Source organism: Rhopilema esculentum, chromosome 15 (genome assembly GCF_057945365.1).
Source record: "Rhopilema esculentum isolate cy_ngs chromosome 15, ASM5794536v1, whole genome shotgun sequence".
NCBI lineage: Eukaryota > Metazoa > Cnidaria > Scyphozoa > Rhizostomeae > Rhizostomatidae > Rhopilema > Rhopilema esculentum.
In genome coordinates this window covers 4,228,968-4,256,066 of record NC_142829.1, presented here as the reverse complement: position 1 = coordinate 4,256,066, position 27,099 = coordinate 4,228,968, and the positions used below count along the sequence as shown (strand labels likewise).

At 36.3% G+C, this 27,099-nt stretch overlaps 2 protein-coding genes across 4 annotated transcripts in view; one reads left to right on the top strand and one right to left on the bottom strand.

The window, feature by feature from the left end:
• The first annotated feature begins 2,655 nt into the window (after positions 1-2,655).
• On the top strand, positions 2,656-26,386 carry LOC135685464 (endothelin-converting enzyme 1). 2 transcript variants are annotated; one of them, XM_065201416.2, is made up of 18 exons: positions 2,656-2,795; positions 7,332-7,400; positions 12,166-12,937; positions 13,559-13,609; positions 14,706-14,819; positions 15,138-15,227; positions 16,342-16,475; positions 17,495-17,717; positions 18,742-18,840; positions 19,598-19,675; positions 20,404-20,507; positions 20,991-21,101; positions 21,764-21,831; positions 22,566-22,690; positions 22,958-23,023; positions 23,784-23,879; positions 25,020-25,096; positions 26,096-26,386. In XM_065201416.2, exons 3-18 carry the CDS (start codon positions 12,188-12,190, stop codon positions 26,193-26,195), a joined length of 2,286 nt encoding a protein of 761 aa, XP_065057488.2. In that variant the 5' UTR covers positions 2,656-2,795; positions 7,332-7,400; positions 12,166-12,187; the 3' UTR covers positions 26,196-26,386. The 2 variants fall into 2 exon arrangements, with proteins under 2 accessions (XP_065057488.2, XP_065057491.2); XM_065201419.2 differs by lacking the exon at positions 7,332-7,400 and having other exon boundaries at positions 2,657-2,795.
• LOC135685465 (gamma-aminobutyric acid type B receptor subunit 2) overlaps positions 6,052-27,099 on the bottom strand; it is a 56,723-nt gene continuing 35,675 nt past the window's right edge. Inside the window, exons 17-19 of one of the 2 annotated variants that reach the window (XM_065201422.2) lie at positions 19,972-20,003; positions 9,321-9,505; positions 6,052-7,327 (exon numbers count right to left, since the gene is read on the bottom strand). The gene's annotated coding sequence lies outside the window, so the exon portion shown is untranslated. The remainder of the gene's footprint in view (positions 7,328-9,320; positions 9,506-19,971; positions 20,004-27,099) is intronic. The other variant, XM_065201423.2, reaches the window with a different exon arrangement.

Genomic DNA, 27,099 nt, shown 5'->3' with positions numbered 1-27,099 from the left:
TGCAATGTGATAGAATTGTCTGTTCTTTGCACCGGCGTAGGCTTTTCATTAAAATTAAGAACGCTTTTAACGTTCGGTGTCACGAGAGAAGTTCAGAAGTACAAATGCAAAAGCCACTTAATCTTCTGCATAGGAAAACAAGTATTATTGGTTAAACCAAAAACAGTCAAAGCTCAAATCCAGCAATTGGATTTGTCAGTGCATTTTCTCGAGAAGCTTTTTTCATGTAAAGATGAATCCTTGAATACAAAGAGATTATTTTACGCCCACAATATGGCACCAACTATTAGAAGAGCGACATCATTCACCATGTAAGTTTCGTACTTGACACCGGTTGAAGTCCTTGCATGGCATGCCCACAAAGCTGCCCTTAGATTAACCTTTTAACTGAAGATAGCTGTGTATTTCAAAGTCTGCTGAACTGGTTATCAAAAAGTGATTTTTCTCTTTTGGTAATTCATAATATGAAAATGTTGAAGAATGAAGTGAAAGCAACTGGTACGAGCTAGCAAATACAACACTTTAATCTTCTGAAAACGTGTGCAATATTTGTGAGTCGAGTTAATATAATCAGTCTGTTATGATTTGTATAATGTAGGAGACACTTCATCAATGATAACTTTAGTTATCCCATAATGGGTCAGGCTTCCAGATATTGATGGACGGTAAGCAGTGGTGACATTAGAATATCCTTGACAATTTCAACTCTCTTCTCTAAGAAACTCAGACCTTCAATAGTTTTTCAATAAATAAAAGGCATCTTCTGCGTTGAAAATATATCGTTTTCTGATGATGTAAGTTTTGGAAGAAGGGTAAATCTTTGCGACAGATAACTGTCTACTGAAACTCAAAAAACCAAATCTAATAGGATGGTTAACTTAACTAAAAACCATGATGAAATGAGATTTCCACGCAAGTTATTGTTATACTGTGACCTGGTAGATAAATCGATTGCCGGTCTGCAAATTCGGAAAATGCTGCAAATCCAGCTTTCAAGTGTCTGAAATCATTTTGAAAAGTATCCCCTAAAGGCAGACTGAGCCTCAAGGCTTGGTATTAAAAAGCTTGAAAGAATTAAGCCTTCGCGCAGAAGAGGTGGCTTTTTGCACTACCGACAATGTCTGCGAAAACTAGTTAGAACACCTAGTTTGCACTGGAAATAAATGCATATTCTCCTTTCATTATCCAGTTTCAAGTGAACAGATTTCTCTCTCTAATCAACAAGAAACGGAACGTTTTAATATGGGGGGGGAGAAATTGAGTAATAGAGACGATGAGCATGTTGCAACACTTTTAACGGGCATTGTAGTTGTTTCTATGACCATGCAAACTTTCAAATCATTACAATAAATATTCAGGCACGCCCATACCTCAACATGCAGACTACTTTCGTGGATGAATTTCTCGCTTAACAATGAAAAGTAGTTGTACACCACCAAACTATTCTATGTAAGGAAGATTTGGGGTGGACTCGATCGAACCAAACCCAAGTTACCCTTTCGCGGTGAAACGGTCTGTGCTTGACTGCAGTTTGACAACAAAAAGCGAATCGTACTACCCACATTTGTGCGGCAGATAAAAGGATGTAAAACTGCCTTATAGTTTCTTAGATTTTTACGGCATCAGTCGCATGACTTGAAATGAGCGTTGAAACTAAATCTCCGCATGTATCGCTTAAGATTCCAACTTCCAATCCACATGCTTAACTAATTTTGATGGATACATTGTCTACATACAGTCTTGAGATGGAGAAATGAAACGGCTTAACAGTGTTAGTTAGAACATAGTATTAACAAAATTTAATATGCAATAAGAAATCATAAAACAAATAACTGAGCAGCATTTCATGACGTGTCAATATCCTATTTCTTATCTGAAAGCTTCCCAAAGGAAGAGCGGAGATATGGAGAGTTTGTCGAAGCAGAATAGACTGGGTGATCTTCGATTTCTATGGGTATGCTTCACAAGAGATGATTCAAGCCAGAGAGAGAGACCAAGCTATTTGATAGAGAGAGAGATACTTGGTCTAAGGCAAAGGGTAATAACATAAAAATGTCGATAGACAATTTATGGTATCTTCAAAGATAAAGAGCAGATAGGAAAGCTAGCCGTTTTTTTTATAAAATAATTGACAGCAAGATAGATGGGAAGGGACTTGGGCTTTCAAAGTAAGGTTTAATTCGATCAGAAGAACGTCTCTCGCACTTAAAGCAAGTTAAGATCTCGCACATCCCGCTGTGTGCCAAGCAGGTACTTTACCGTTTATCCGAAAGTGCTTTTCACTGTAAGAAAATGCCTGCTAAACTTGGTTAACATATTGGTCTAAAGCTGCTTACTATACAGGTTTTTAAAGTGCAGCTCCACACTGGAAGACCTTTTAAGCTATCATTGTCGCATTCCTCAAAGACAGCTGCATCTCAAATCTGAAGCGATACGAGTTCGGAAAAGATTATGCATAACATTGCACAGGAAAATCAATTCCAATTTAAAGAATTCAATGAAACAGTTAGCTGTAGTAAACTGATTTAATGCATTCCGAGACACGTACAGCCCTCGTACGCTTGTCAGGTTAAACAATGTAGCGGAATAGCAGGTGCAGACCCCCGGTAGCAGGCTTTGCTCAGCAAGTCTTGGGTTTTTATTCTTTTAGAGAAACATACAACATTCCACTTCAAAAGCAGCCACTTGTATGGAGTTGGAGACACCCTGTTAAGGCCAACGAAACGACTCAGATGAAATGCAGCTGGCCTAGGCATTCACTCAAGACGGTTCTTCGCTGTTACCTTTAGCTGATGGTATGTATGCCTTTATCATAATACCTTCTTCCACTTAAATCACTATTCTGTATTCGAGTTTACGAAATGTTGCACCGTTTTACAAAGAGGTCCCATTTCTAGAGGTATCTTAATTTTTATATATTTCTGTAGGAACAACAAGGCTTTTTATTTTTCCATTTGTTATGTATTAGAGTATTCCTAAATCATTTTTTTTTCTGAAAATTTTCTTGAGATGACAGTGCTTTAAAAATTTGTGTTAAATACTTCAAATACGCTGCAACGGACTTGGCTTGCGCAAAATATTACAAGCATCAGCAGAGCCTTACTCCATTAAGAGAAATATCTCGAGCAAGGAATAAAAGGTTTTTGTTAATCATTAGCTGAATCGAACGGACGGTTTTCTTGATCATAAATCAAGGTTCCATCTGATTTTCTGAGCAGTTTCCTATGAATAATTAAAAGTTGCCAGCTTCGCCGAGCAGAGATTTGTGAGAAAATTTGCAAAATCTTATCATATACTAACAAAAAGAAGGTTTCGTTATGGAATTAAAGCATTAATCTTTTTTCACGCAGTTTATGTCAGGCTCTATCACTGTATCTCATCTCGTAGCAGATACCCAAACTCCTTGCAATCATATGGACTTTACGTCAAAAACTATATGTCGCTGATTCAATACGAGCGAATATTTTATGTTGATGACTTCATACGGACCGACCGTCTGAGTTTTGGCGCAATTTTGTAAGATTCGAAAATCTTTTGATTCTTATATTGAACAAAACGGTTAATGCATACCTAGTATGATGGGATTTATATTGATGCTTCAACCTAGATATGTACTAGTAAGCTAAAAAGCAACAACAAATTGTTCAAAGCTGTTCCATTGCAGCAATTAAAACCGCCAGCGACAACTTTAACACAACACAAAAAATTTGAATAGGATATTAGCGTTTTCCCACCTTCTGTAACATGATTTCAAAACAACGGAATTAGTTTGCGGCAGGTGATAAACTTAATGCTAAAACCAAGCGTTAAATAAACGCAGAAAGTCACCAGTTAAAGTCGAAATGAAGCAAATTTTGTCACCATCGATAATGCAACACAAGTGTTTGAAGGACTCTACTAGATTTGATATGCGAACATCTTGAGCATCTTAAAATGAAAATTGCAAATGCCAAGAATCTTGAAATTGAGTTTTTGTAAATTCGTTTTTATATAGTGCATGCAGGAAATTGCAGGCTTGATCATAGCAATAGGTTTTCAGCCTATCAGCGTTTAATTGTACTTGTAATCTTTGCAAGGAATACGTTAGCAACATCGGTTATATTTGACTTACATTATATTTAGCATTGGTAATCTAAACTAGTTGGTTTTAATTAACTTGCGTATGCATACCTAGAAATTGTACCAACCTTAAATAATTAAAGAAAAAACAGGCACTTAATCGTTTTACTTCTAAGTGTTGCATGTTTTTTATTAAACCAGGGACTTGTAGAATCCTTCTTTGAAACAGCAGCTTTAAACATATATTATACCACAGGAAAGAAACCTTAGGGTGTATCTGACAGTCCAAGTTAGCTTTTGACTACTTCTGAGGGTAAAAATTACTGTTCTACCGAACTGTAACATAGTGATCAATGCTGTGTATTACACCCATTACACTCAATTGTGTGATAACAGGACAGTTGCAGCATGCAATTCTGAGTATTACGCTGAATGCGATCATCAGGCATCTTCTGTACCAGACTACTTCTAAGGGTAAAAAACAACCGCCAGTGTTACATTCGACATAAATTACATTGTCTCGTGCATATGAATTTCTTACGAACTTGTTATTGGCGCATTCGAGTTTTGACCATAACCTTTCTCCAACTGCATCGATTTTCAAGATCGACCACAGTGTACATGAAAGGACAATCATTTTTTGTACAAGGGATAGCTTCCTTGTAGGATTACAGACTCTCTCAGCTAGATGCTAAAGCACTCTTCAGTTCATCTCAGTTCTTTCAACATTGTCTTTTTTATTGAAATTCGTCGCATTTTTGTTCAGGAAACAATTAGCAAAGCTCCTATGTGACTTCATTTCACTGCCTTAGATGTTGTAGAGATATCAGCAGGCTTCGTCTGCATAAGGACATTGCTTTTTATTTTAATTACCGAAGCACAATACGCATGAAAAGAATAGAAATGACTTCTATTCTGTGGAATTGTCGGAAGAATATGCAACGTTTAAACAGAGCAAATTGGAAGGAGCTCACTATTGGACGCTTGGCGGAGAACGAGCGTAACAAAATTCCTAGAAAAGTCAATGCTAAGATTTATTAATCGCCCAAACAAACAAAATCTTTAAAATGGATTATCTATTTAATCCTCTTCTCTAATTTGGCTGAGCACAATCAGAAATAATGGATTTTCTATTCCGGTGCTCTTATATGTTAAGACCCATGATATTCTACCAAAAACCAACTTACAAGCAAATATAACCAGGAAAGCTAATTATCGTATGTTATTCTTTTTCAATGCCTTCAAAAATAACTGCTTTCTCAAGGATTAAGGAAAGCTAACACAGACCCAGCACAATGCGATGCGATTCACAGAAGGTTTCTCAGATCCTCCCTTTGACTTGCAAGTTATACTAAAACTACCAACGCTCGTTGCCTCGAAGCCATACTTGTGGCAGTACATGTCGAACATAAATAGAGGTTTAGTAACTGTAAATATTATCTTTCTAAGTGAACAAAAGGTTTTCTACAGCGATCAAGAATTTTGGAGAGAACGAAGCATATAGAGAGGACTGCCCCTGGGTAGCAGACTCACTTTACATAAGATAATTTATATAGTGAGTCTGGTACCCAGGGTAAGAGAGGACATGCTTGCTTCCATTTATTTTTTACAATATGTAAGAAATTTTCGTCACAAAACTGTCATTCACGATTACAAAGGAGCCTTGAAGTACATCACTTGTGTTTTTAACTGTTCTAACTTATGTAACACCTGAAATACACCTCTGAACCCAAGAAAATACCAAATTCACAAGCTGGTGCGCGTGAAATGCAAGTAATCCATTGCATATGATACGGAGCAGGCAAAAACTGATTTCTATTAAGCATGGTTTCTGAACTGCGTTTTTTACTTGTTATGAAGCATGCCAAACAGAGTTTAGATTCCTTGAAGGATTAAGATTAACCAAACAACGAAGGCATAAAACGTCGCCTGTCCAGACCATAATTCCTGCTTGGTAAAGACAAATCAATGCAACGAATAAACGATAGACAAAAATATGAAGTTTCTTGAAAAGTAAAGCTAGAATGAGTGTACAGGAGATACTTTTTGCACAGGCAGCTTTGTTCTAATACCTTTTAGCAGCGAACTAAGGGCATTTAGAGTATGTCGAAGAAAATGGAAACTATTAAACGTACTTATTTCTAATAACCTTAACAAGATTTTATATAAACATTCCTTTCACTTTTTGATGGGAAAATCTCCTTAACTTCAATGCTTAGGGTTCTTTGAGGTAAAAGCTGTCAAGGATCAAGGAGTTTCGTTTCAACCTCGCCACTCACGCCCCTCCCCTCCCCCGAAGGTTTCCCAAGCTCATAAATAGCGCTTAAGACATATATTGCGATTGCAATCCTCAGCAGGGAGATAAAAGAATGCCTCCCCGGTGTGATATTTGCAAGCAACAGAGCAAAAAGAACTTTCTTGGTTAAGATGAGTTCAATACTAGAGTTTTGGGTAAAAATGAACATGAATGTCTCTCAGCTTCCACTTTAGCATGAATTCCTCAAGTCATTCGAGAACGTCACGCCTTTGCTCATTATTATTAAGTGTTGTTAGGTTATAGGTCTGTAGGACACAATGATATAGCCACGGTTATAATATCGTGGGACAATTGCTTTCCTAGAAAAATGTTTCCCTATTAACTGATTTTAAGAAAAGCATCCCACACAAGGATACATTTTCAAAGAGCCTTGTCCCAGGGACCTTATCTCTACCCTACTCAATCAATACATCACGGCTAAACCAGGTAGGTGAATCGTTTGCAAGCGATTTCAGACAGTCCCTAGCCTATCCAGAAACATGTCTACTTAAAAACGGGGCTGGAAAAGTCTTTTCTTCGATACTTTATAAAACATCTGCATACGAAGATTTCCAGGTGCTTGCTTCTTCTTGAATTTTCAAATTGCAAACTGACTAAGCAATAAACAAAACGGTTTTCTTTAGAAATCACAAATCAACACTACCAAAACTCTTGCATGGAGGATTTGTGAGCGAGTTGAAATTGATTCGCCTTTTGTTTCAGGATCAATATGTTGAATGTCTTCATCAGATGATTTGCATTGGCGATTTCGCACAACACAGTGGAATTTTAGTCGGCAATAAAGTTTACTAATAAATTATGCAGTAGACCGAATACTGATTAATCTGCATACAGTGAATATCATAAGAAAATATATTCTTCTGTCTTACCTTGAAACGATTTGCTACCAACAAAAAGCAATCAATGTCTTCAGATCGAAATCAGGGGGTTTAAATTCGATGCAACTCATTCCTAGGGGAAAGAAGAGATCGATAGGGTAGCAACTGGTTGAACATCTTCGCATTGCTTGACGTCAAAAACAAAGGTGAGAATATTTTTCAGATATTCAAAAGTGATTTAAATTGCGGCAGAATCTTATTCTAAATCACTCCGTGCAGTGATGGTTCTTATTCATGGGTGTAAGCTTTTGTAACTTAAATGAAATGTTTAATAATCTGCTTGAAAAGACAAGAACAAGCTATCCAATGAGAAACTCGACTTCAAGACGAAACATTTTTGTCTTGAGAATCATCCTCAGTGTCTTCAGAAACAGCTAAAGAATAGTCAACAGCATTGAACGACAAAGAATGTACACTCTTTTTTATAAGAATATTGTTTAGAAGGATATTCAGGCTCAGAATCGTCCAATTTTTAAGAATATTATAAGAATATTGCTCAGCTTCAGCTCGCATTTTAGTGTCTCATTTTTAAGTAGTTGCCTGTAAAAAGTAAGTAAGAATACCCTTAGAATATATTCAAGCTCAAAACGAAACTTAGAATGTTGAGGCTGGAAAACGTTTAGAATATTCTTATTAAAAGAGTGTAACGTAGAATGATTTGTAAGATGAAATATAAAAAGTTAATCAAATTGAGTAGTCTTTTAAAATGGCTTACATTGAAGTAAGGAATTTTAAAATACGGCGAATGACTTTTTGTATCCTTGGTGCAAGAGCCACAAAAATTCGAGCACGGAAATGGAAAGCCAAACGGGGATTCTCCTCCGCTTTTCTGGTTAGTTTTCAATTTCCTTGCTCGAAATTTTGTGGCTCTGAAACCCAGGGTAGACCTTTTGCAGCACGTCTTTCACTGGCATATTATCAACAGTTAAATGCTGTTGAAGTGTCTCTGTGTTTCGAAAGTGACTTTCGTGCAGTCTATTTCAATTGTTTAATTTGGCACTTATCGTGGTAGTAAATTTTACCGAAGATTAGTGGAAAATTTATAAACATTTTGTCGACATCCAAAGCAGGTTTGCTAAAAAGAGTTACAAGAATTAATAAAAACTGCCTTTGGTGTTGAAGAGCAGATGCCTACAGCACTGGAATTATTAATTTGTTACATAGCCTCGAGCGAAAATTGTGGCACTGCTGCAAATTTTTCATAAGCATCTGGAACTAGATAAGCTACAGCATGTGCAATAAGATTATAAGATTATTCGAGTACCTATCAAAATTAGAAATTACAGGTTGTAAGAGTTTGGGCAAAAACCTGGTTTTCATCTTTTCAAAAAATTGAAACTTTCTAAAAGTTGCACAGGAAATGACTGCATAGCAGAATGTATTTTGGGTTTTTTGTAAATATTGTACCAGGGAAATATTGATTGAGTTTTTATTATTGTGTCAGGTGGTTTTTAAGACAAAATGTATGTTCATAATTGGCAACATGATGTAAATTTTGTAAAACAATTGAAAAAACTCGAGAAGAGATGCAAAAAATGTTTTTCTCTATTTCGACTTTCATTATACATGTTGTGAATGTATAATTACTTACAATGTCTAGTTCATTAAGTATTATAACTAGGTTAAGCTTTTTAAGTATTAGTTATTAATCGCTATTTTAGTTTAGGGTTGAACTATAAATCGATAACTCAGCAGAATTGTAGACTTAGGAAAAACACTTGGTGCGAGGAATTGAAAAAAGAAAGGAAATTGTTGATTTTCTTCAAAACCCGCTATGGTATTCTGGCTTAGTGCAGTATCCCTTCTCTATGAAGTATTGGCCCGTGAGATGTGATTCTTCAATTTAGCTCCACAACTTTTGAGATAAAAAATGTGAACTATGGGTTTTAGGCTTAATGGTAAAAACTACTTCGTGTAGCAGAACATCAAATAAGATAGTGTAGCTGCTTATATTTGTGACTGAAGTTGCCAATCGTTCTGATGTTGTATTGGGAGGAAGAATGCTGACAAAAGCTTACACGATATTCCATCTACTCAAAGAAGAAAACACCTAAAAAACATCTTACATAAGTTCAAGTGTCTAAAAGGCATATCCAGATACTTTATTCTTGAAAATGTGTTTCCTTCAACGAAAGGTTAGATCTGCATATTTGCAAAAGTGGCAACAAAGTGCAAAACGGCGCAATATTTCTTCAATTTTGCAAAGCTTTGTCAGGATAATTAAATCCTTTGGTGATCTCAGTGTATATTGCTGAAAAACAATAAAAATAAAAATTAAAGGCTTAAAAATATTATCTGAACGTGAAGGGAATAACTAAGATCGAATCAAACTTGTGAGTCTGAGGTTTGAACACCTTCAAATGCAAGCAGAAAAGAAGCAAGGTGTATTATCAAGGTAATACTAAACAGATTGTGTAAAAGAATCTGAAATTTCGTTTCATTATCTTTCAAAATTTTGAATATAGGAAATAAAGCTATCAACAAATATTGAAGAGATGTAAATTTAGGTTTCCAATTCAAGTAACTTTTTACAGTTTATGGGTTGGCAGAATTGGTTTTCACGTTTCGCAACTTTGTAAGAATGTGGCTCAAATGATGGTTAATGTGTATGTCGACGACAATATGCAACTTTGCGGGAAAATACACACGACAATTTGTGTGTGATATATTCAAGTGTGATTCCCGAAGTCAAATTGCGCTCGTTCGAGTGGAAAACATACCGCAACGCAGAACCCCCCGAAAAAGATTCACTAAAGCAGCTGGGATCTCGCTAAATTAAAGCTTTAGGGAGATCCGCAACCTAATATTTGCAAATGCATTTTCGAGAGAAAAACAAATTCATCAGGAAAATTAAAGGAACGGATGATATTATTTGACAAAATTAATTATCATTACGAGTAGCTACGACTTATTATGTTATAGTGTTATTTGAAATGAGATTTTTGAGTTCTTTTGCAATACATCGAGAGACTGCAGATATTTTGAAGCATAAAGGTGCGAGAAAACGAATCAAATCCAATCAGATCAGATGTCTCAATATCACGTTTTATAAACGCAGTATTGTCATTTCCCGATGCTTATTCTTGATAAGTCTCAAGTAAACCAAATTTGTATGTCAAGTTCTCAGGTGTGTAGAACAAGACGTTACTAAGTTGCAATCATAATACTTAATCTTGTTCATCACACCAAAGCGTTTACAGTTCTATAAATACAGTATCGAGCACTATATAACAGGCTCATAAGCTGTAACAGAGCTAGGAGTTGGTGAATTTAACCAAGATCATCGAGACATCTAGACAAGTATTACTGGCCATGGTAGTGTAGCTATAAAAATCGCTGAGATTAGAGTGCAAAGAAAATTCACGCCTGACCCACTTATAGCACAGTCTCGTATGCCTAAAAGTGATTTTTTTCTTTTGATTACCTCCAAGGGTGCCGTCCCAAAAAATTAAGAAGGGGACTGCGCTTTAGAAGCCACACCCAGGACCATACCAATGGTTACATGCTGTATTCTTGCCTTTGTGCATGTGAAATCATTCAATATATTCATTGATTCAAAAAGACTGTTAGAAAATTGCTCATTCATGGAAAATTACCAGCATAATAAAGGGTTAATTTAGATTGCCAAGAAAGAAATTTGCCCAGCCACACATGTACTGGCTTGTTAAGAGGGGCTGAGCCCCCCCCCTCAAATCTCTCTTAATTTTAACAAGGAGGGCTGAGTTCCCCGAGCCCCCATCCACGGCACCACTGATTTCCTCTTTGTTTTGCTTGCTTGCTTCCATTGCAACCATGAACATGAAGGTTGGGACAATTCTGTCACATTTTTGAAGTTCGATTTGGACAAAATCTACGTGTAATTGTCAAAATGGCAATTTTTCGTGGCTTTAATGCTTTTGATTTCTTGGTATTACTTCTGAAGTAAGAACAATTGCGGCTTTTTGAAACCACGAAATGATTGACTGTGTGTCTGTTTTTAACTTAGAAAGCAGAAATTTCTTGACCTATACACGAAAAAAGATTGTTCACGTTTTACTGTTAATTCCAGTGAGATAGATAAACTCTTACCCAAAAAATTGCGCGCTGGAAAGGATACTTAACTCATTATTTAGCAATTATACTCTAAGGTGTTTTTGATTAGGCGTCCTTTGTTTTCCGTCCTACCTACTTACACGAAAGCAGACATCAACTACCAATTGAGAAACTAATTGTGTTACTAGGCTTGGTTTTTCTAAACAAAAACTAAAATGCTAAAAAAATTTCATCCCTTGGTTAAAGAAAAGTACACTTTTTTACAAAAACTCGCCAAAATACAATTTTTGAGGTCAAGGACTCGTCAAAGCTGCAAGCTTGGATTACTATTTTTGTTAAGAAAACAAAAATGTGAAATGTATCAGAGTATGAATCACATACAGGTGTTACTTGCATCGGACATACATAATTCTGCAGCAACTGTTTTAACTCAAGTAAATATTGCCCTCCAGCATATATAAAGAACTTCTTAAGGCAAAAAAGAGCTTCTTCATTGGATTTAATGAGCCACACTAGACTAAGAAAAAGGGTTAGAAGGTAAATAAGATTATCAATGATGACTGGAATTGACCTGAGATGCTTTAAGGTCAAACAAAGGGTCAAGAGTTCATCGAGATTTCTCTTGCGTATATAACTGAGAAACGTATCATCTTCTTAAATAGCCGACTTCCAAGTAGACTCCCTATCCCCCTCTGCAATGAATGTGCGTATAAACAAGCAAAGGAAATGAATTTATGCATACGCAGGTGTGCTGTTGTCCCCGCATTACATGTATGCAATTTTGAGTAACGAAGAATAGGGAAAAACGAAAATACAAAGGATTTACCAGACTTCATAAGAATTCAAAGAATAATTTTCCAGGAATTCCATTTTCTTTAGGTGCCTGAAACAAGATAGCAACATGCCTGAGAACCACAACGAAAGCGTGCCTTTAAAAGAAAACGGGATAGCAGCAGAAGAGGCTATGGTGACAGCAATTGTGAAACCGAGGCACAAGTGGACAAAATATCAGAAGCTGCACCTTGCTATCACGCTTGTTCTTCTGGCTGTTTGCATTGCTCTTATCGGAATTTATGTCATAGAACTCAGTTCACGAAAAGATAACGAATGCAAACGCGGAAAGAAAGCAACGGTAAAAGCGAAGCGAGTTTGCGAAAGCCCAGAATGCGTTTCAATAGCAGCCCAGGTGTTGACGTATGCCAACCATAATGCAGATCCGTGCAAGAATTTCTATGATTACGCTTGTGGTGGCTGGACCAATCGACGGTATATTCCAGACAGCAAGCCATTTTGGGACACGTTTTCCGATCTTAGTGAATCTAATGATGAATTGCTGAAAAATTTGCTTACAAACAAAAAGCCAAATGCAACTAGCCCAGCAGAAGGTCAGTTGTACAATCTGTATGCTTCCTGTATGAACACATCCGCTATTGACGCGCTGGCATTGAAGCCGTTGAGAAATCTTTTAGAGAAGACGGGTTTGTTGGGTGCCTTGACTGGAACATGGGATGAAGCATCATGGGATATGATAGAAACCCTTGTCAAAGTACATTCCGTTTTTTCGCCGCTTGTTTACATGGAGACCGAAATTCCGCTCTTTGACATACGAGTTGCAGTTGATATTCTCGATTCTAACCAACAGATCATCAAAGTAAGTTATTTTAGACACAAAGATTAATATCAAATTTAAGAATCAAAGAAATGTAAACTTTGGTACCGTTAGAATTGAGTAAATTACAAAAGTAGATCATTGCAGTCAACCAAAGACAATCACTATATCACATGATCAGTTTTCAGATTTTTGAATTTTGTATTTGTTTCTACCTATGATTATCAAGCAGTGTTCTGGTCTTTTGTCTGTGATAACACCTCGTGATTCTTACTTTAGAACTGCAAAGAGCTGGCAACTCCCCTCAGTCTGGGTGAGACAACACGAGATCAGGAGAAGACAAAGCAACACAATCTTAGGCAAAATTTTAGAGCAAAGACAACTCTTCTGTCATTTAAGAATTGAATGGCTGAAACAAGTCTAAAAATCTTTCTTGAATTGTCGAAGTTGAATGTTTAATACTATTATAAACTAGCCTTTCCTATGAAAATTAGTTGAATATATTTAACAACAATTAAGTAAACGTCGGAGCTTCCCCTCGCGATGTCTTGCCCAATTCCAAGTGGGTTTAGCAAATTCAAATGTGCTCTGCGATGTTTCTTGATATATGGTTCAAATCTAAAAATTGCAAAATCGATTTATAAAGAAGCGTTTCATTTCTAGATCAGCCAACCACGAGGTACAATTCTTAGTTATTCTGGAGGTAATAACCAAGTAAGTAATAAAGAACTATTGAACTGTATTTGTTTTTATTATGACATACACTCATTCTTCGATGTGCAGAAATGGGCTTAGTGTTTGTTGTGACATGCAATCATTGTTCGAAAGAAATTGTTTTTTTACTGCTATGCCACGCCCGTTGTTCAAAGAAAGGGGCTTTGTGCTTGTTGATGTTCGCTATATCGTACTCACAAGGGAAACTGAATCTTTATCGGCTGTTCGCAAGAACCAGTTAGCAGTAAAATTACGTAATGGTCGGAAAGAACTGCAAAGATGGAAATATAAAAAGATGATTAGCCACTCGCCAAACGTCGTCGATTCCTGTAAATTCTTTTCACGGCACTCAAGTACTAAACATCCCACCCTTGCCACCAATGCCAATATCCGGATATTTCCAGATTTAATATTAGTTACAAAGCACAAAATGAAATACAACATTACTTGTGCCAAGCTTATCGAAAACGCATTTATACAAAAGCATTACACAAGAGTCAATTCTAGAATATCGCTGGTGCAGCATACTTCTATTCTTTAAGAACTGTCAGTACTGAAAATGTACGTCCTCCTTGGCATTTCAAAAATCATCTGCTGTTGGCCTAATTATAAGATCATCATACATCTTATCAACAATGAATTCAGCATTGCATTCTTTCCTTGTTTGCAAAGATACTTTTGGTATTATTTCCGTTACAAAATTTCAGAAATCATCGGCACTTTTTCTGAGTCCTCAAATTTGTTGACGCTTTCCTGGCAGCTTTGCCTTTTCTTTTATGATATTTTAGATACAGCAGTAAACATTATTTACACGTTATCTTCGCGTGATCAACATTATTTGATACTTATAAGCACAGTTTGGCATATCTTTTTATCCAGCTCAGCAGAAATTTCGAAAAGTTTGGGATAACGGACAATTCTTACTCGAAGAGAAATTGATAGGGGTTCGAGAAAGACAATGTTCGAGATAACGGACAGTGAGATAGCGAATGAAATTTCTATATCAATCCTTACATCAAAGCGAAGGGAAATGGAAAGACGTTCGATATAGCATATATTCGCATCTATAACTTTCTTTTTTTAACTTTATTTGCAGGCATTTGGTGGGGTTTTCGCTGATGCAATTGTAAATGTCGTAAAACAGCTAGGTGGAAAAGACATTGATAATGTGAAAGCTGACGTTACCAAATTGGACAATGAGATAGAAAGGGTAAAGTATTGAAATTAAATATACTCTAGGTAATAGTGGTGATAAACTTTTTTCATTTTAAAGAGAAGTGAAGACGGAACAGAATTATACAACTATTACCTTTACTTTGCAAAACTACCCCAGAACTCGAGATTCTAACGATTCCTTGTAACAACAGCCTCTGACAAACTCGTATACAACGGCATTATAGAAAGTTCTGGTCACTCTAAAATTCACCACTAAGCCAAGTTGTCCTATTTTGTACCTGTTTTTCTCCTTATTAGAATTGTACCATCTTACTTGAAATATGAAAATCCTTTATTACTTGTTATTCCTAAGGCTTTAATCCCAAATGACCAGTACCGAAAAGTGCAGGAGAGTCGCATCAAGATCACCATTAAGCAGCTGAATGAAGACACTAACAAGACGGTAAGATTAGTAGCAGATTCTGTTATTTTCATGGATTCAGTTATTGGAAAACAAAATTTAGTACGGTATTCCACAGGGCTCGTGTCTGGGGCCCTTGCATGTCAAACTATATATCACTGGAAACTGTCTGTAAAGCATGGTCGCAAATATATATGCTGATGATATAAGTGTAACTATTGCATTAGAAAATTTGGATAAGCTTCTAAAACCCGCTGAAAAATATATCAAATTTAATTAGAATAAATAAACTTGGTTTGAAAGCCAGTAAAAGTGAATACCTGAGCATATTTAGACCATAGGCAACAGCTCATAAGAGTAAGTAATGATTTTCCTGATCTTGTCGACAAAAGTGAAGTTGACTGACAAGACAAAATATGTAGGAATCAACATCGACGAAAGCCTTCCTTGGAAAGATCAGTAAAAAACCATCAAAGTTAAATTGAAAGGGAGCTTAAGCTCTTTGAGGAAATGAAAAATGTCCTTTCGCAAAGAAAACTTGACCAGTTCTATAGAGCGCTCTATAAAGTTTTTACGTCTCTAGTGTCAAAAATTGGAACGATAAACCAGACAACATCCGAGAGAAAGAATTAATTGCTCGTTTTAAAACCGGGTATAGAGAGTATCTTTCGAATCTTTAAACGTACAAGACCCAAACACAAACCCTTGGCAGAGCGGCGATCTATCGTATCTTTCACCTGTTGTTGTAACATATTGTTAATGGGTTGTTAATTTTTCAAGCTAAAATGTGTTAATGCATAAATATTAATAAATGAAATGAAACTATTCTAGCTGATATCTTTGGCCAGCCTATTATGCTACTTACATGTACACAATTTTAAGATGCGTTTCCTACAAAACTGATTGCTGATAATAAATTTTTCAATAAAAGAAAACAGAGATTGAAGAAAAACAACAAACTAATAAAATGGTACAACTAGCTAAAAATGTCTATAAAAACTCCGCATAAGGTTGTAGTTCCATAAAAAAATTTAAAAGCTTGAATTTGAACTTATCTGGAACCATTGAACGCATTACCTTAATCTTAAGTCACCACCTATGAGACTCTTGACTGTTTCATACCTTCTTGACTTGCAATTTTGACAATTCTTTTAAGTTTGATTGGCTGAGGTATCTGAAACTGGCATTCAACAATTCAGGAGTCCCGATCACAGAAGACACATCAGTCGCAATACAACCCCTGTTATACTTGAAAAGGATTACCGCAGTTCTGAGTAAAGCATCTAAAAAGTAGGTATAGTGATTTTTATTTGTTCATGATATTTTCTCAAAGACATACCGTGAATCCTCGAATTGGACCCCTTAATTTGATGATTTTTGCCATCTGAGGTTGCCTATGGCGTTTTATTGAATTACCACAACAAATTCATACTTTTGGTAGTAATTAATTAAGTGCTCATAAAGAAATTTCTACTAAAATAGACGCAGTCTTTTAATAATTTCTTCTTAATGTCTACAATAATTTTATAAGCCCCCCCCCTCCCTCGAATAAGCCTCCATCCAAAAATATCAAAAATAAATAAGCCCCCAGGGGGCTAATTCGAGGATTTACGGTAAGTGAACCTACTGGCAAAAAAAATTAAAAAATGCAATCTAAATATAAGCCCAATTTGAATGGCTGGAAATGTTACCTACCAATCTCACACGAATAATTCTAATTATATGCATTTTGTTTACTATATCGTTAAGCAGAAAATCAGGTTACAGCGTATATAAAGAATCAAGATTACATATTATGGATTAAAAGGAAACAATTGATACGCCGGAGATTTGGATTGCCTACGAAAATTCTTAGCATACTGTGTGATTCTTCTAAATTGCATATACCCCTTCCCCTCCCCTTCGACAAGCTAAAAATGCATCATGTTTTGGTCCAAGTATCGGGACATTGAATAATTCAAAAAACATCATTGCCTAGCTGACAAAATACAGGTTGCAGCGCCAGCAACTAGGCTGTGGGAGGGCAAAACGAAAAGTTTTTAGGCCACGTTCTTTTAACTGTTAGAAAATGCCCTTTTACCAACAGGGAACGCAAATTTTACCAATAGGGAACCCCATCATCAAATCAAATTAGAAAATTATATCACAAAGAAAACGTTGCCAAAAAATCACCCCTCAAAAAGTGTTCTCATCAAATTCAAACGAAATACTAAATCGACCCTGCCTCAAACCAGGGAAAGTGTTCCAGGACTTGCAAATGGTAACTTATTTTCAGCCTAGGTTCTTAAAAAGTTGCCGTCTTTTCACAGGACGGTAGCAAATTACTTTATTTGGAGCCTGATAGCAGAAATGAAAGACTATTTGCCAACAGCAACCACAAAAGCGTTCTTTGCGGCTGAGAAACTCAGAACTGGCACGGAGATTCAAGACCCCCGATGGCAACGATGTTTGCGAAAAGGCGAAGCAACTATGGGGATGGCACTTGGTGCTTTACTTGTCAAAGATAAGATAAGCGATGCAGATAAACATGAGGTTAGTCTATAGATCATTTTTCATTCCAACAAAGCATGACACTGTTATGATTTTCATCAGTTCGTCATCGTTGGGCAGAAGCATCAGTTTACGAACTAGAAGAATAGGGGTGGAAAGGAAAGTGCTACGGTTGAAAGATATTTTCACTTTCCGTACCATACAATACAACATAATAAGATAGTGTATCATATGGTATCATCCAGTGTTTCTTGAACAGTGCAGAACCATACCATACAAAATGCCAAGTATCTCACAGAAGTATTTCTAATTCTATAGAGATAGTGTATTATTCAACAGTACGCTATCAACAGTTCAACAGTATGTACAATACATTACGATACCGAACAGTACCATTATTTATCAAATCATAACGTCACCGTCAAGTAAATACAATACCAATGCCAAACCATAGTAACATAACAATACAGTGCAATACCATGTATATTTTTATACCATCCAGTGTGATACGAAGGAGTTGCAAACAATCTAGTGTGATACTGTGTAGTGATATAGCATATAATTTAAAAACTATGCTATGTAATAACTATACTAAGTGTACTGCCATGAGGTGTCATGTTATACAGTACAAAACTAAAAATACTAAACAGTATTCAATACCAAATGGTTTCTTGCGATGCGCGATGATAGGCTATGGTACACTATGATAGGCTATGATACTCTATTGATATTCAATAATACTCTACGATACTCTACGATACTCTACGATATGATATGATACGATACGATACGATACGATACGATACGATACGATACGATACGATACGATACGATACGATACGATACGATACAATACGATACGATACAATACGATACGATACGATACGATACGATACTATCAGTATCATACCCCACAATATTAGAATCATGCTTTATGATACAGGAACAAAATCATCTCACACGGCAAGAAAAAGAACAAAAATTTACAAGAAAAAACGAAAGGTCAAACAGAAAATTGTGACATCTGAATGCTGAAACCTTTTACAACTATTCCGATATTTTGCAGGTGGAGAAAATGATTGAAGATATAAAGAATGCTTTTCTGACAATTATTCAAACCACTGATTGGATGGATGAAGAAACGAGGAACAACGCAATGAGAAAGGTATAAAAAAGGGCTTTTCTACATAAAACCCATGTCTATAGGGGACTACCTATTCGCTTATACCTAAACGCTGTCACAAACTCATAAAACTGCCCAGTTCTGTAACAATCCTGTTATCATCCATTAAAAAGGTGCCATTAAAGTCAGAATTACATAGTTACAACTTGTAAGAAAGACTTGGCTTCCTTACTAGTAAAGGATGATTTAACTCCAAAAAATGAGATGATATTATGGAGAGCGAAGGTGGCACTTTTGAGTTTCATTGCTTGATCTTTTTCAGATTAAAACATTGAAATCGAGGCGGGGTTTGGGTGTGTCGATTTTTTTCCTGTTGTTTTTTTTTTCTCGCGGTCGTTGACCGTCGGACTTTCATGTTTAATGAGCTCTGGCTATTTACGAAAAGTCCATGACACAATAAAATGTGACAGACTGGGAATAGATTGTTATATGTTAAAACTGTAAGGGACACTCTCGTCGGTGTTACGAACAGCTGAAAACGCGCGATATCGCAACGAAGGCCCTCTGGTCTCCTAGGTGACAACCTAGAAAATCTATATGAACAGAATTGCTTGACCGATTATTTCAGCAAAAAGTAGACTCGTAATTTTCTATATTTGTTTGACGTTTCTAACCAATAGGGTTTTGTACAGGTTGTTTATGTAGCCTTTTTGTAGCTATATTGTTGAGCTTGAATAAAACCTCTCTTCAATTCTATTCTCCTGGCAATCAGTACTTTTACTACCCTTTCGTATTACAGGCTAGAGCTGTGATTGGAAACGTAGCCTATCCATCATTTATCAAGGACCCGATGAAGCTTGCCAACTACTATCGTGGGGTACGTACATTACTAAGAATGTATATCTAAAGTAAACAAGTCTATATGAAAAAAGGAGCAGTACTGGCTACTGGGGATAATCGTATGAGACTCTGGTACCCAATGTAGGGATATTCGATCTGCATGTGATTTTCATGTGATCAGTTTGCCTGTTGGTTATCTTACTAAAACAAAGACACGCTTGATGAGACTAGTTATGCGAGTGCATTCAAGCGTGTACGTGTCTCCTTTCATGCGGATTCGTTGCCTCTGACATTAATAAGTTTAGGTTGTAAAGATGAAAAAACTCAATATACCTTGGCTTTGTTTCCTTGTTGTTATTTCATATCTGAAAAATAAGAGATTATCAAATAAATAACTGAGAAATTTCATGCAAGGGGCCATTGAGCCTTTGCAAACAATATTTAGAATCAAAAACACAAAATGCTTCGCATAAGGATAGAATTTATTGAAACTAGAGACAAACTACAACAAAATGCTGGTAGATTTAGCTCCGAACAAGATGTATAAGTCCGGATGAAATGCGTTAAGGCCGGACACGTGCTAAGTCTGGACCGAATGCTTCAATACTGGACAAAATGCGTTAGGTCCGGACAAGATGCACTTAGACCGGACATTATCTAAAATTCGCTACATGCAAAATTTCATTTCGTCCTTAAAATTTCAACAACTAGATCGTTTAAGATTTATAATTGATGGGAGTAATAAATAATTTTCTGGTTCACTAGATTACTCTGAAAGATAATCAGTACTTCGACAACATGGTACAGCTTTTGATGATGGAAAAGAAGAGGGGCATTATGAAATTGAATTCCAAAATGGACAGGCAGGAGTAAGTCTTGAACCAAATCTATTTGTAGATAAAGGTTTTTTATAAAAAAGATCATTTCATACTTCATTGGTTAGTGAGACCGCTATGAATAGGCTAAAAGCAATCTGAGTAACGCATTAGGGCATTGATTATTCAAATAAATAAATTTTTCTGTTTACTTCTTTAAAGTGGGTTCTTGAAGTGACATGTCATAAAGATTCAAGCACTTTTGAAAGCACAGACATGTTATTATCCTTCTATTCTATCAAAATTATAAAAACCAACAGCTCACCAAATGCATGATTTGTGAGTACTTTTATGCAGCAGATTTTTGGAGGGTTAACGTACAGGCTACTGGTAACAACAAAAGTCTATAATTTCGAAAAATAATCTATGACGCTTCATAAAACAGTGGTTTTACTTTGATTAATACGTGCTATCTTTGTAATATGGACAGTTTAGACTCATTTTAGCATCAGATGTTGAAATAAACTTCCTATTTAGGTGGGAACTACCTCCATCTTTGGTGAATGCTTTCTACGATTCTGGCAGAAATAGAATGGTCTTCATGGCGGGAATTCTGCAGTCACCATTTTTTAACAGGAATGCACCTAAGTAAGTTGATCCAACACCTAGATAACATGCTCAACGCCAATTCTTAATAGTTAATTGTTAGAGAGGGGTTATTGTTCCTCAGTCGAAGCATCACATGCTCCTTAAACTACCAACAGGGGCTACAAAAACCAAATGCTTAATCACTTTATAAGGGATGACTTCGAAGTATTTTAGGAATATCTGTTTATACTGGGTGATTAATGGACTGCTCAGATATCATATACAACTGCATTTTTGCCAATCTTAAACTAAGGTATATGCAAATGCAGGAATGCAGACCTCGATATTTTGGATATAATTTTCTGTTAGGAAAGGCAGATGCTACTGTTATATGTGATCGGAGCCAGAATTACACCATTTTCTTCCACAGGTTGTACAGTCTCTTTCACAGAAGGTTTCGCTTCAAGTTAACGAAAAATTAAAACATACAGTGTATTAGAGACAACCAATACTCTACGTTATGTGTCCAGTTGATCAACGATCAACGAAACTTATGAATTGATCAACGTATAGCTATAGTCATAATCGAACAAACTATTTAAGCAAAAGTAATATTTGAGTTGTATTATTAAAGGTTGGCAGGAATATTTGTGAGACATCACATCGAATCATGTGCTTAAGATCCCTACTCTATCCTTTCATTTTATTATTTTCCTTTGCAGGTCAATAAACTATGGTGGCATTGGAGTGGTAATGGGCCATGAATTGTCACACGGATTTGACGATCAAGGTAAATAAACGGTCAATATTCCCTATTTATGTGGAAAACATGCAATTCATAGCCCCAAAACTCCCCTTACATTGAGATCCAACAAAAATTCTAACGGGTTGCTCTTCTGTGCATACTTCAAGAAAGACCGCGTAAAAGAGTACAAACAATAGGGTTAATTATGAAACACAAGCGGCAAATAGCTAGGGGACATTTACTGTTTATGGCGATCAAAGTTAAAACACGGCTAAGCAAATGAAAGCAACTCAAATAAGAGCCAATGTTATGAACCAACCTTTTTCATAATATCAAAGACGAAAGTCAGAAACATTAGCAAATCTAAATGATCAACGTTGACCAGATCCACAAAAGCGTACGCAGAAATACAGGCTCATCCCACCACTATCCCACCCCTGTCACCAAATAAAACTCACACAAATGACGCAAATTATAGAAGCTGAAGCTAATCAACAACAATAAGTTCGCCGCAGTACATGATGATAGACAATCAAATTGCTTCGAATAGTTCCCATTAACAAAACAGGGGTTTCAGCCTCCTTGAAGGACTTTTGGTGTTCTCCCACCTTGGAAAGTCACTCAAGGTTAGTCCTGGTAAAGTCCTGTATACTAAGGCGAGATACAAATAAACTGAATTTCTCGAACTAAAAAAACTTGACCTCTTATCATCAGAGAAACACGAACATTTTCAAAATACGCTAAGGATTTCTAACCTGACAAACCCTCTTACACTGCAGGACGACTTTTCGATGAAAGAGGTAATTTGAAGTCGTGGTGGTCTGCACAAAGTGCCAAGTCATTCAAGGAAAGAGAGAAGTGTATCAAGAAACAATATGCAGATTATTCGCTTTTTGGTATCAATGTGAGTATCAATATGACATCAAGAAAAACATGGCACCAGTCCGGATTGTTCATGTCCGCCTCCTTTATCGTTAAAGGGCCTACTTCAAGTCTTGAATGTTTTATACTCTTGATAAAAACAGACTTATTCTTAAGATAAACAAATAGTTTTTTCTGATATGCAGTTATCTCTCACTCTATTGATCAGACTTAGTAATTGGATTGAAGAACTTTGACAGCCATTTTATTATCAAGCTAAATTGACAACGACATGTCTTACTTGTTGCAGATAAACACAAATCTAACTCTGGGTGAGAACATTGCAGACAACAGTGCAATCAAAACGGCATTTAAGGTACGAGCTCTTGAGACAGCGTTCCTCAGAAATCTGTTTATTGAAATTTTCTCCAAATACACCCACCCCACGTACTCTCAACGTCTGTATAGAAAAGCAAACATTTTAACACATATTATCCTTATGTCAGAATTCTTTAATAGTTTTCATAGCTAGACAAGAAACCCAATCTTGTGAATGTTGGAGCTATACTCATGCGGTATTGTATTTATCGCGAATCGGATTCACAGAGTGTCCGATATGAAAGAGTGTCCGATATCAAAAGACATCGGATTCATTTTCAGCTTTGTTTTACAAGCAGCTTAACTTGAAATGAAAGACATGGTTGCCATATTCAGTGGGCGCTGCTAGCAATGGCTGTATGGACAAGATTTCAAGAGAGCAAAATCCATATTCTCCATAAGTGATTCAAGACAACGTTTAATCGAGAGTGGATTGGATCATCCAAAAGGGGTACGGAAAGGCTGTGACCGTGTTACGTGTACCGGGTTAGGTTGTCACCTTAGGCTTGAATAAAAGGCAACCCTATTCGCAATGGATGAATCCGGTATCTTGTGAACAGGGCCTGAAATAGTTTGTTTTTCCAGCATAACTACATAACGAAAAAAGACGATGCGGACTATGCGCCAATTTTTTCGTTGTCAATGTTGATGATTAAATGCTTCAATTTGTAATGGCAATGTCTGAATTATATTGCTCTCTCAAAGGTATTTTGAGCTCTTCGATGTTCCTAATGAAACATTCTGTAATTCTTCTTTAGGCGTACAAGAAAGTAGTGGAGCAGAGCGGACCATCAATGGCGCTCCCAGGCGTAAATATGACTGACGACCAACTTTTCTTTTTGGCATCGGCACAGGTATTCTTTATCTTATTATTTTCGAAAAGTTAAAAGTGATTGCTAATTCATTACTGGAAAAAGTGGGCCTTTTTCAAAAATTTCTAATCTGAAACACTGACATACTTTCGATCTAAGCTTTCCGATGAGCGCTTTATGAATCTAGTTTTAAATGACGAAGGAAAGCACTGTCGATAGGTGACGTAAAACAATACCCAATTTTACGTACATCAGCAAAATGGTCCCTAGCAGTTTTGACGTACCATTTTTAATCCCTATGCTTCTTACTCTCAAGATCGGAAAAGATGGGGCTCTGTAATATAAGGGATGGGTGGAAAAATCTCCAAAACCCAATACATGGGGGGTCTAGCATAAACGGGGTTGGTGGAAAACTTGTCAATTATATCAAACTGGGTGAATGACTATCGGTCCGGAGGAATATAAACAAGACGCGGGTTTCTTAAAATCGAAAAAACCTATTTATATCATAACAGTATATATAAAATGTTAGTCCCTTATCTTCCCATGCATGCACTTTCTTATGCTACAACGAGCTTCGAAACACGTGATAGTTTTTTATCCACGAGGCTCGAAAATAATAACAGGGAAGTCTGCAAATAAGGATGTCATGGTTCGTTTTTTCTGAAAAAATTTCAAGCAAGGGAGGCGTCTTTACCGAACCCATGAGTACTTTAATTTTCACGAGACACATTAAAAATCCGAAATGAAGGTTTTATATCAGAAATCTTATATCTGAAGACATATTTAATAGAGTAGGTAGAGTTTCAGCTTTTATGAAAATTATGATTAACCAGCCGATTTTACAATGGTTAATGTCACAAAGAGTGATCTTTGGTTACTTGATTTGTAAAGCTAGGTTACAAGTTGTAACTCAGGTTTCTGCCAAGTGAAAGACTGCCAGATACCGTAACGTTGTTTTTCAGTCTGATTTTCAGCGTTTAGTCTGCAATACATCGAAAGTTCTTCGTTTCAAGCTGTGAGATCATAATAAGTTAGGCATAAAAATTTTCAAATCAATCTTTAGACAGTCTTCGTACGTTTCACACTGAGACTGTGTATACTTTATGTCTCCCTTGCACTGATGACGATAAAACCAAACACAACAGTCTACAACAGTAACAACAATATATTGCTTCGTAGGTTTGGTGTTCCATTGAAAGACGCTTATACACAGAGTCAAGCTTGAAGTTTGGAACCCATTCTCCTGGTGTATTCAGGTAAAAAATAATGTCGCTTTTTCATTACCTTAACGTCATTATGATTTTAGGGTTGGATTTGAAGCTGTGGTTGGGGCAGGGTCGTCGCTACGGGGGATGTGGAGGGTGAGAGGAAATTTTTACTATCTTAGGGTGCTTCGCCGGCAAAATTTCAGATTTATCGGCAAATAAAGGATGGTCGACCAACTTTGTCGGCAAATGGGATCAGAGCACCCCCCTTGAAAACAATAGCTAGCAACGGCCCTGGGTCGGGGTTTGGGGTATGACATGTAATCTCCTGGAGCATGTAATGGAAATCTTTGAAACTTTAGGCTAATCACCTAGTCACCTAAATTTACAGCTTTGTCAAAAAAATTCCCAGTTTAAGGCTCTTATAGAGTTCTTATAGTGATGACACCAAAAAAAATTTTTTTAAATTATTTTAGCTCGGATTCCATAACCTGAAAGAGCGTCATGAAATACTACTTAATCTACAAAATCAGTTAGATATGTCATGATTTGCCTGAGATATCGCCACATAAGCACAGGCTCTTTCCCCATCAAATCTCTGTAATTTGGTCTCTGCTCCTGTCATAACTTAATGGACAGAGCCAAAATAACAGTCTGCGTTAGCAAACTTCAGCTTTTTCATGGGACATATTTCACCTGATTTTTGACATATTTAACTGATTTTGCATATTTAGAAGTATTTTGTGTCATTCTATTAGGTTATGTGGTCAAAATAAAAAAATTCTAAAAAAAGATCTTTTTGACATCACACTTAAGAAGGCAATTGATTGGTCAATAGTTGGTCGACAGATGACTTAAACCACTTAAAAAGTATCTGTAAATTGTCTCCAATGTAAAGAATGATATATCAAAACAATTAAGAGATTCTACAAAAAAAGGAATGTGACGTTGAGATGAAGCATCAACTGTTGTAGATATATATTGTATATGTAACATATATATGTAACAGATATATATTGGTACACTAATATGATCTTTACCAATCAATAGGGTCAGTGGGCCTCTATCAAATTCAGAAGATTTTGCAAAGGCATACAACTGTCCATCAGGATCACGTATGAACCCTGTACAGAAATGCAGTGTTTGGTAATACTTATGTGAAGGAACATCGCTGTCTTCTTATCAACAAATGTGAGAAAGCTGAAACTTGAATGCAGGCTGATTTGAAGGCATGTTTTTGAAGATATGACTTGGAATATTTTTAGGAACTTAACAGTTAGTAAATGTGTAGCCGCTGGCCAATATAGACATTGTGATTCAAATAAATACAACTGTTTTTTGTACATGTTTTGTGTTGTCTATAAAGCTAGAGCAGTGCATAAATAAATTGCAACAATAGACTATGTTCTGTATGAGTCTGATGATGTCAGATCTGTTGCAATCCATTTAAGGTTTATGCATAAGTCGATGACCTCAGTTTAATTTTGGAGCATCTCTCGTTGTGCTAGAAATTGATTAAATCAACATAAATAAAAACATATGATTTATGTAAGCTGCGCTAAATAAAACATATGATTAACATTGCAAGCCTTTATATAATTTAGTTCTAGTTATTTTTTGGCACTGGTCCTTTAGCCAAGAACAGTCATGCATGGTGCAATGCAGGGTCAAAATGCATGTGTTCGAAGAGCAATTCCTTGGAAATATTCTCTAACTACTTATTCATCTTAAGAGTATTTCAACAAAGCTTGTAGCAGCAACAAAGAATTTAACAACTTAAATTGCCCTTACACCTGAGGTGATAACAGAAGTCACAACCATGACTTAGATAAAACAGCCAGAATTTACATGATGTAAATCAAATTTGTGTTTTATGATATTGTCTGATATATAACAAGTCATAATAAGGAGTACTAATACTTGTATATGTGTACCCAAGGACAGAGATTCAATCATACTTATTCATGTATAGTAGATGTAAACATGCCATGTTAATTATTGCAAAATTATAAAGTAGCTGAATTTGTTGTCTTGTAACAGGCATAATATTTTAT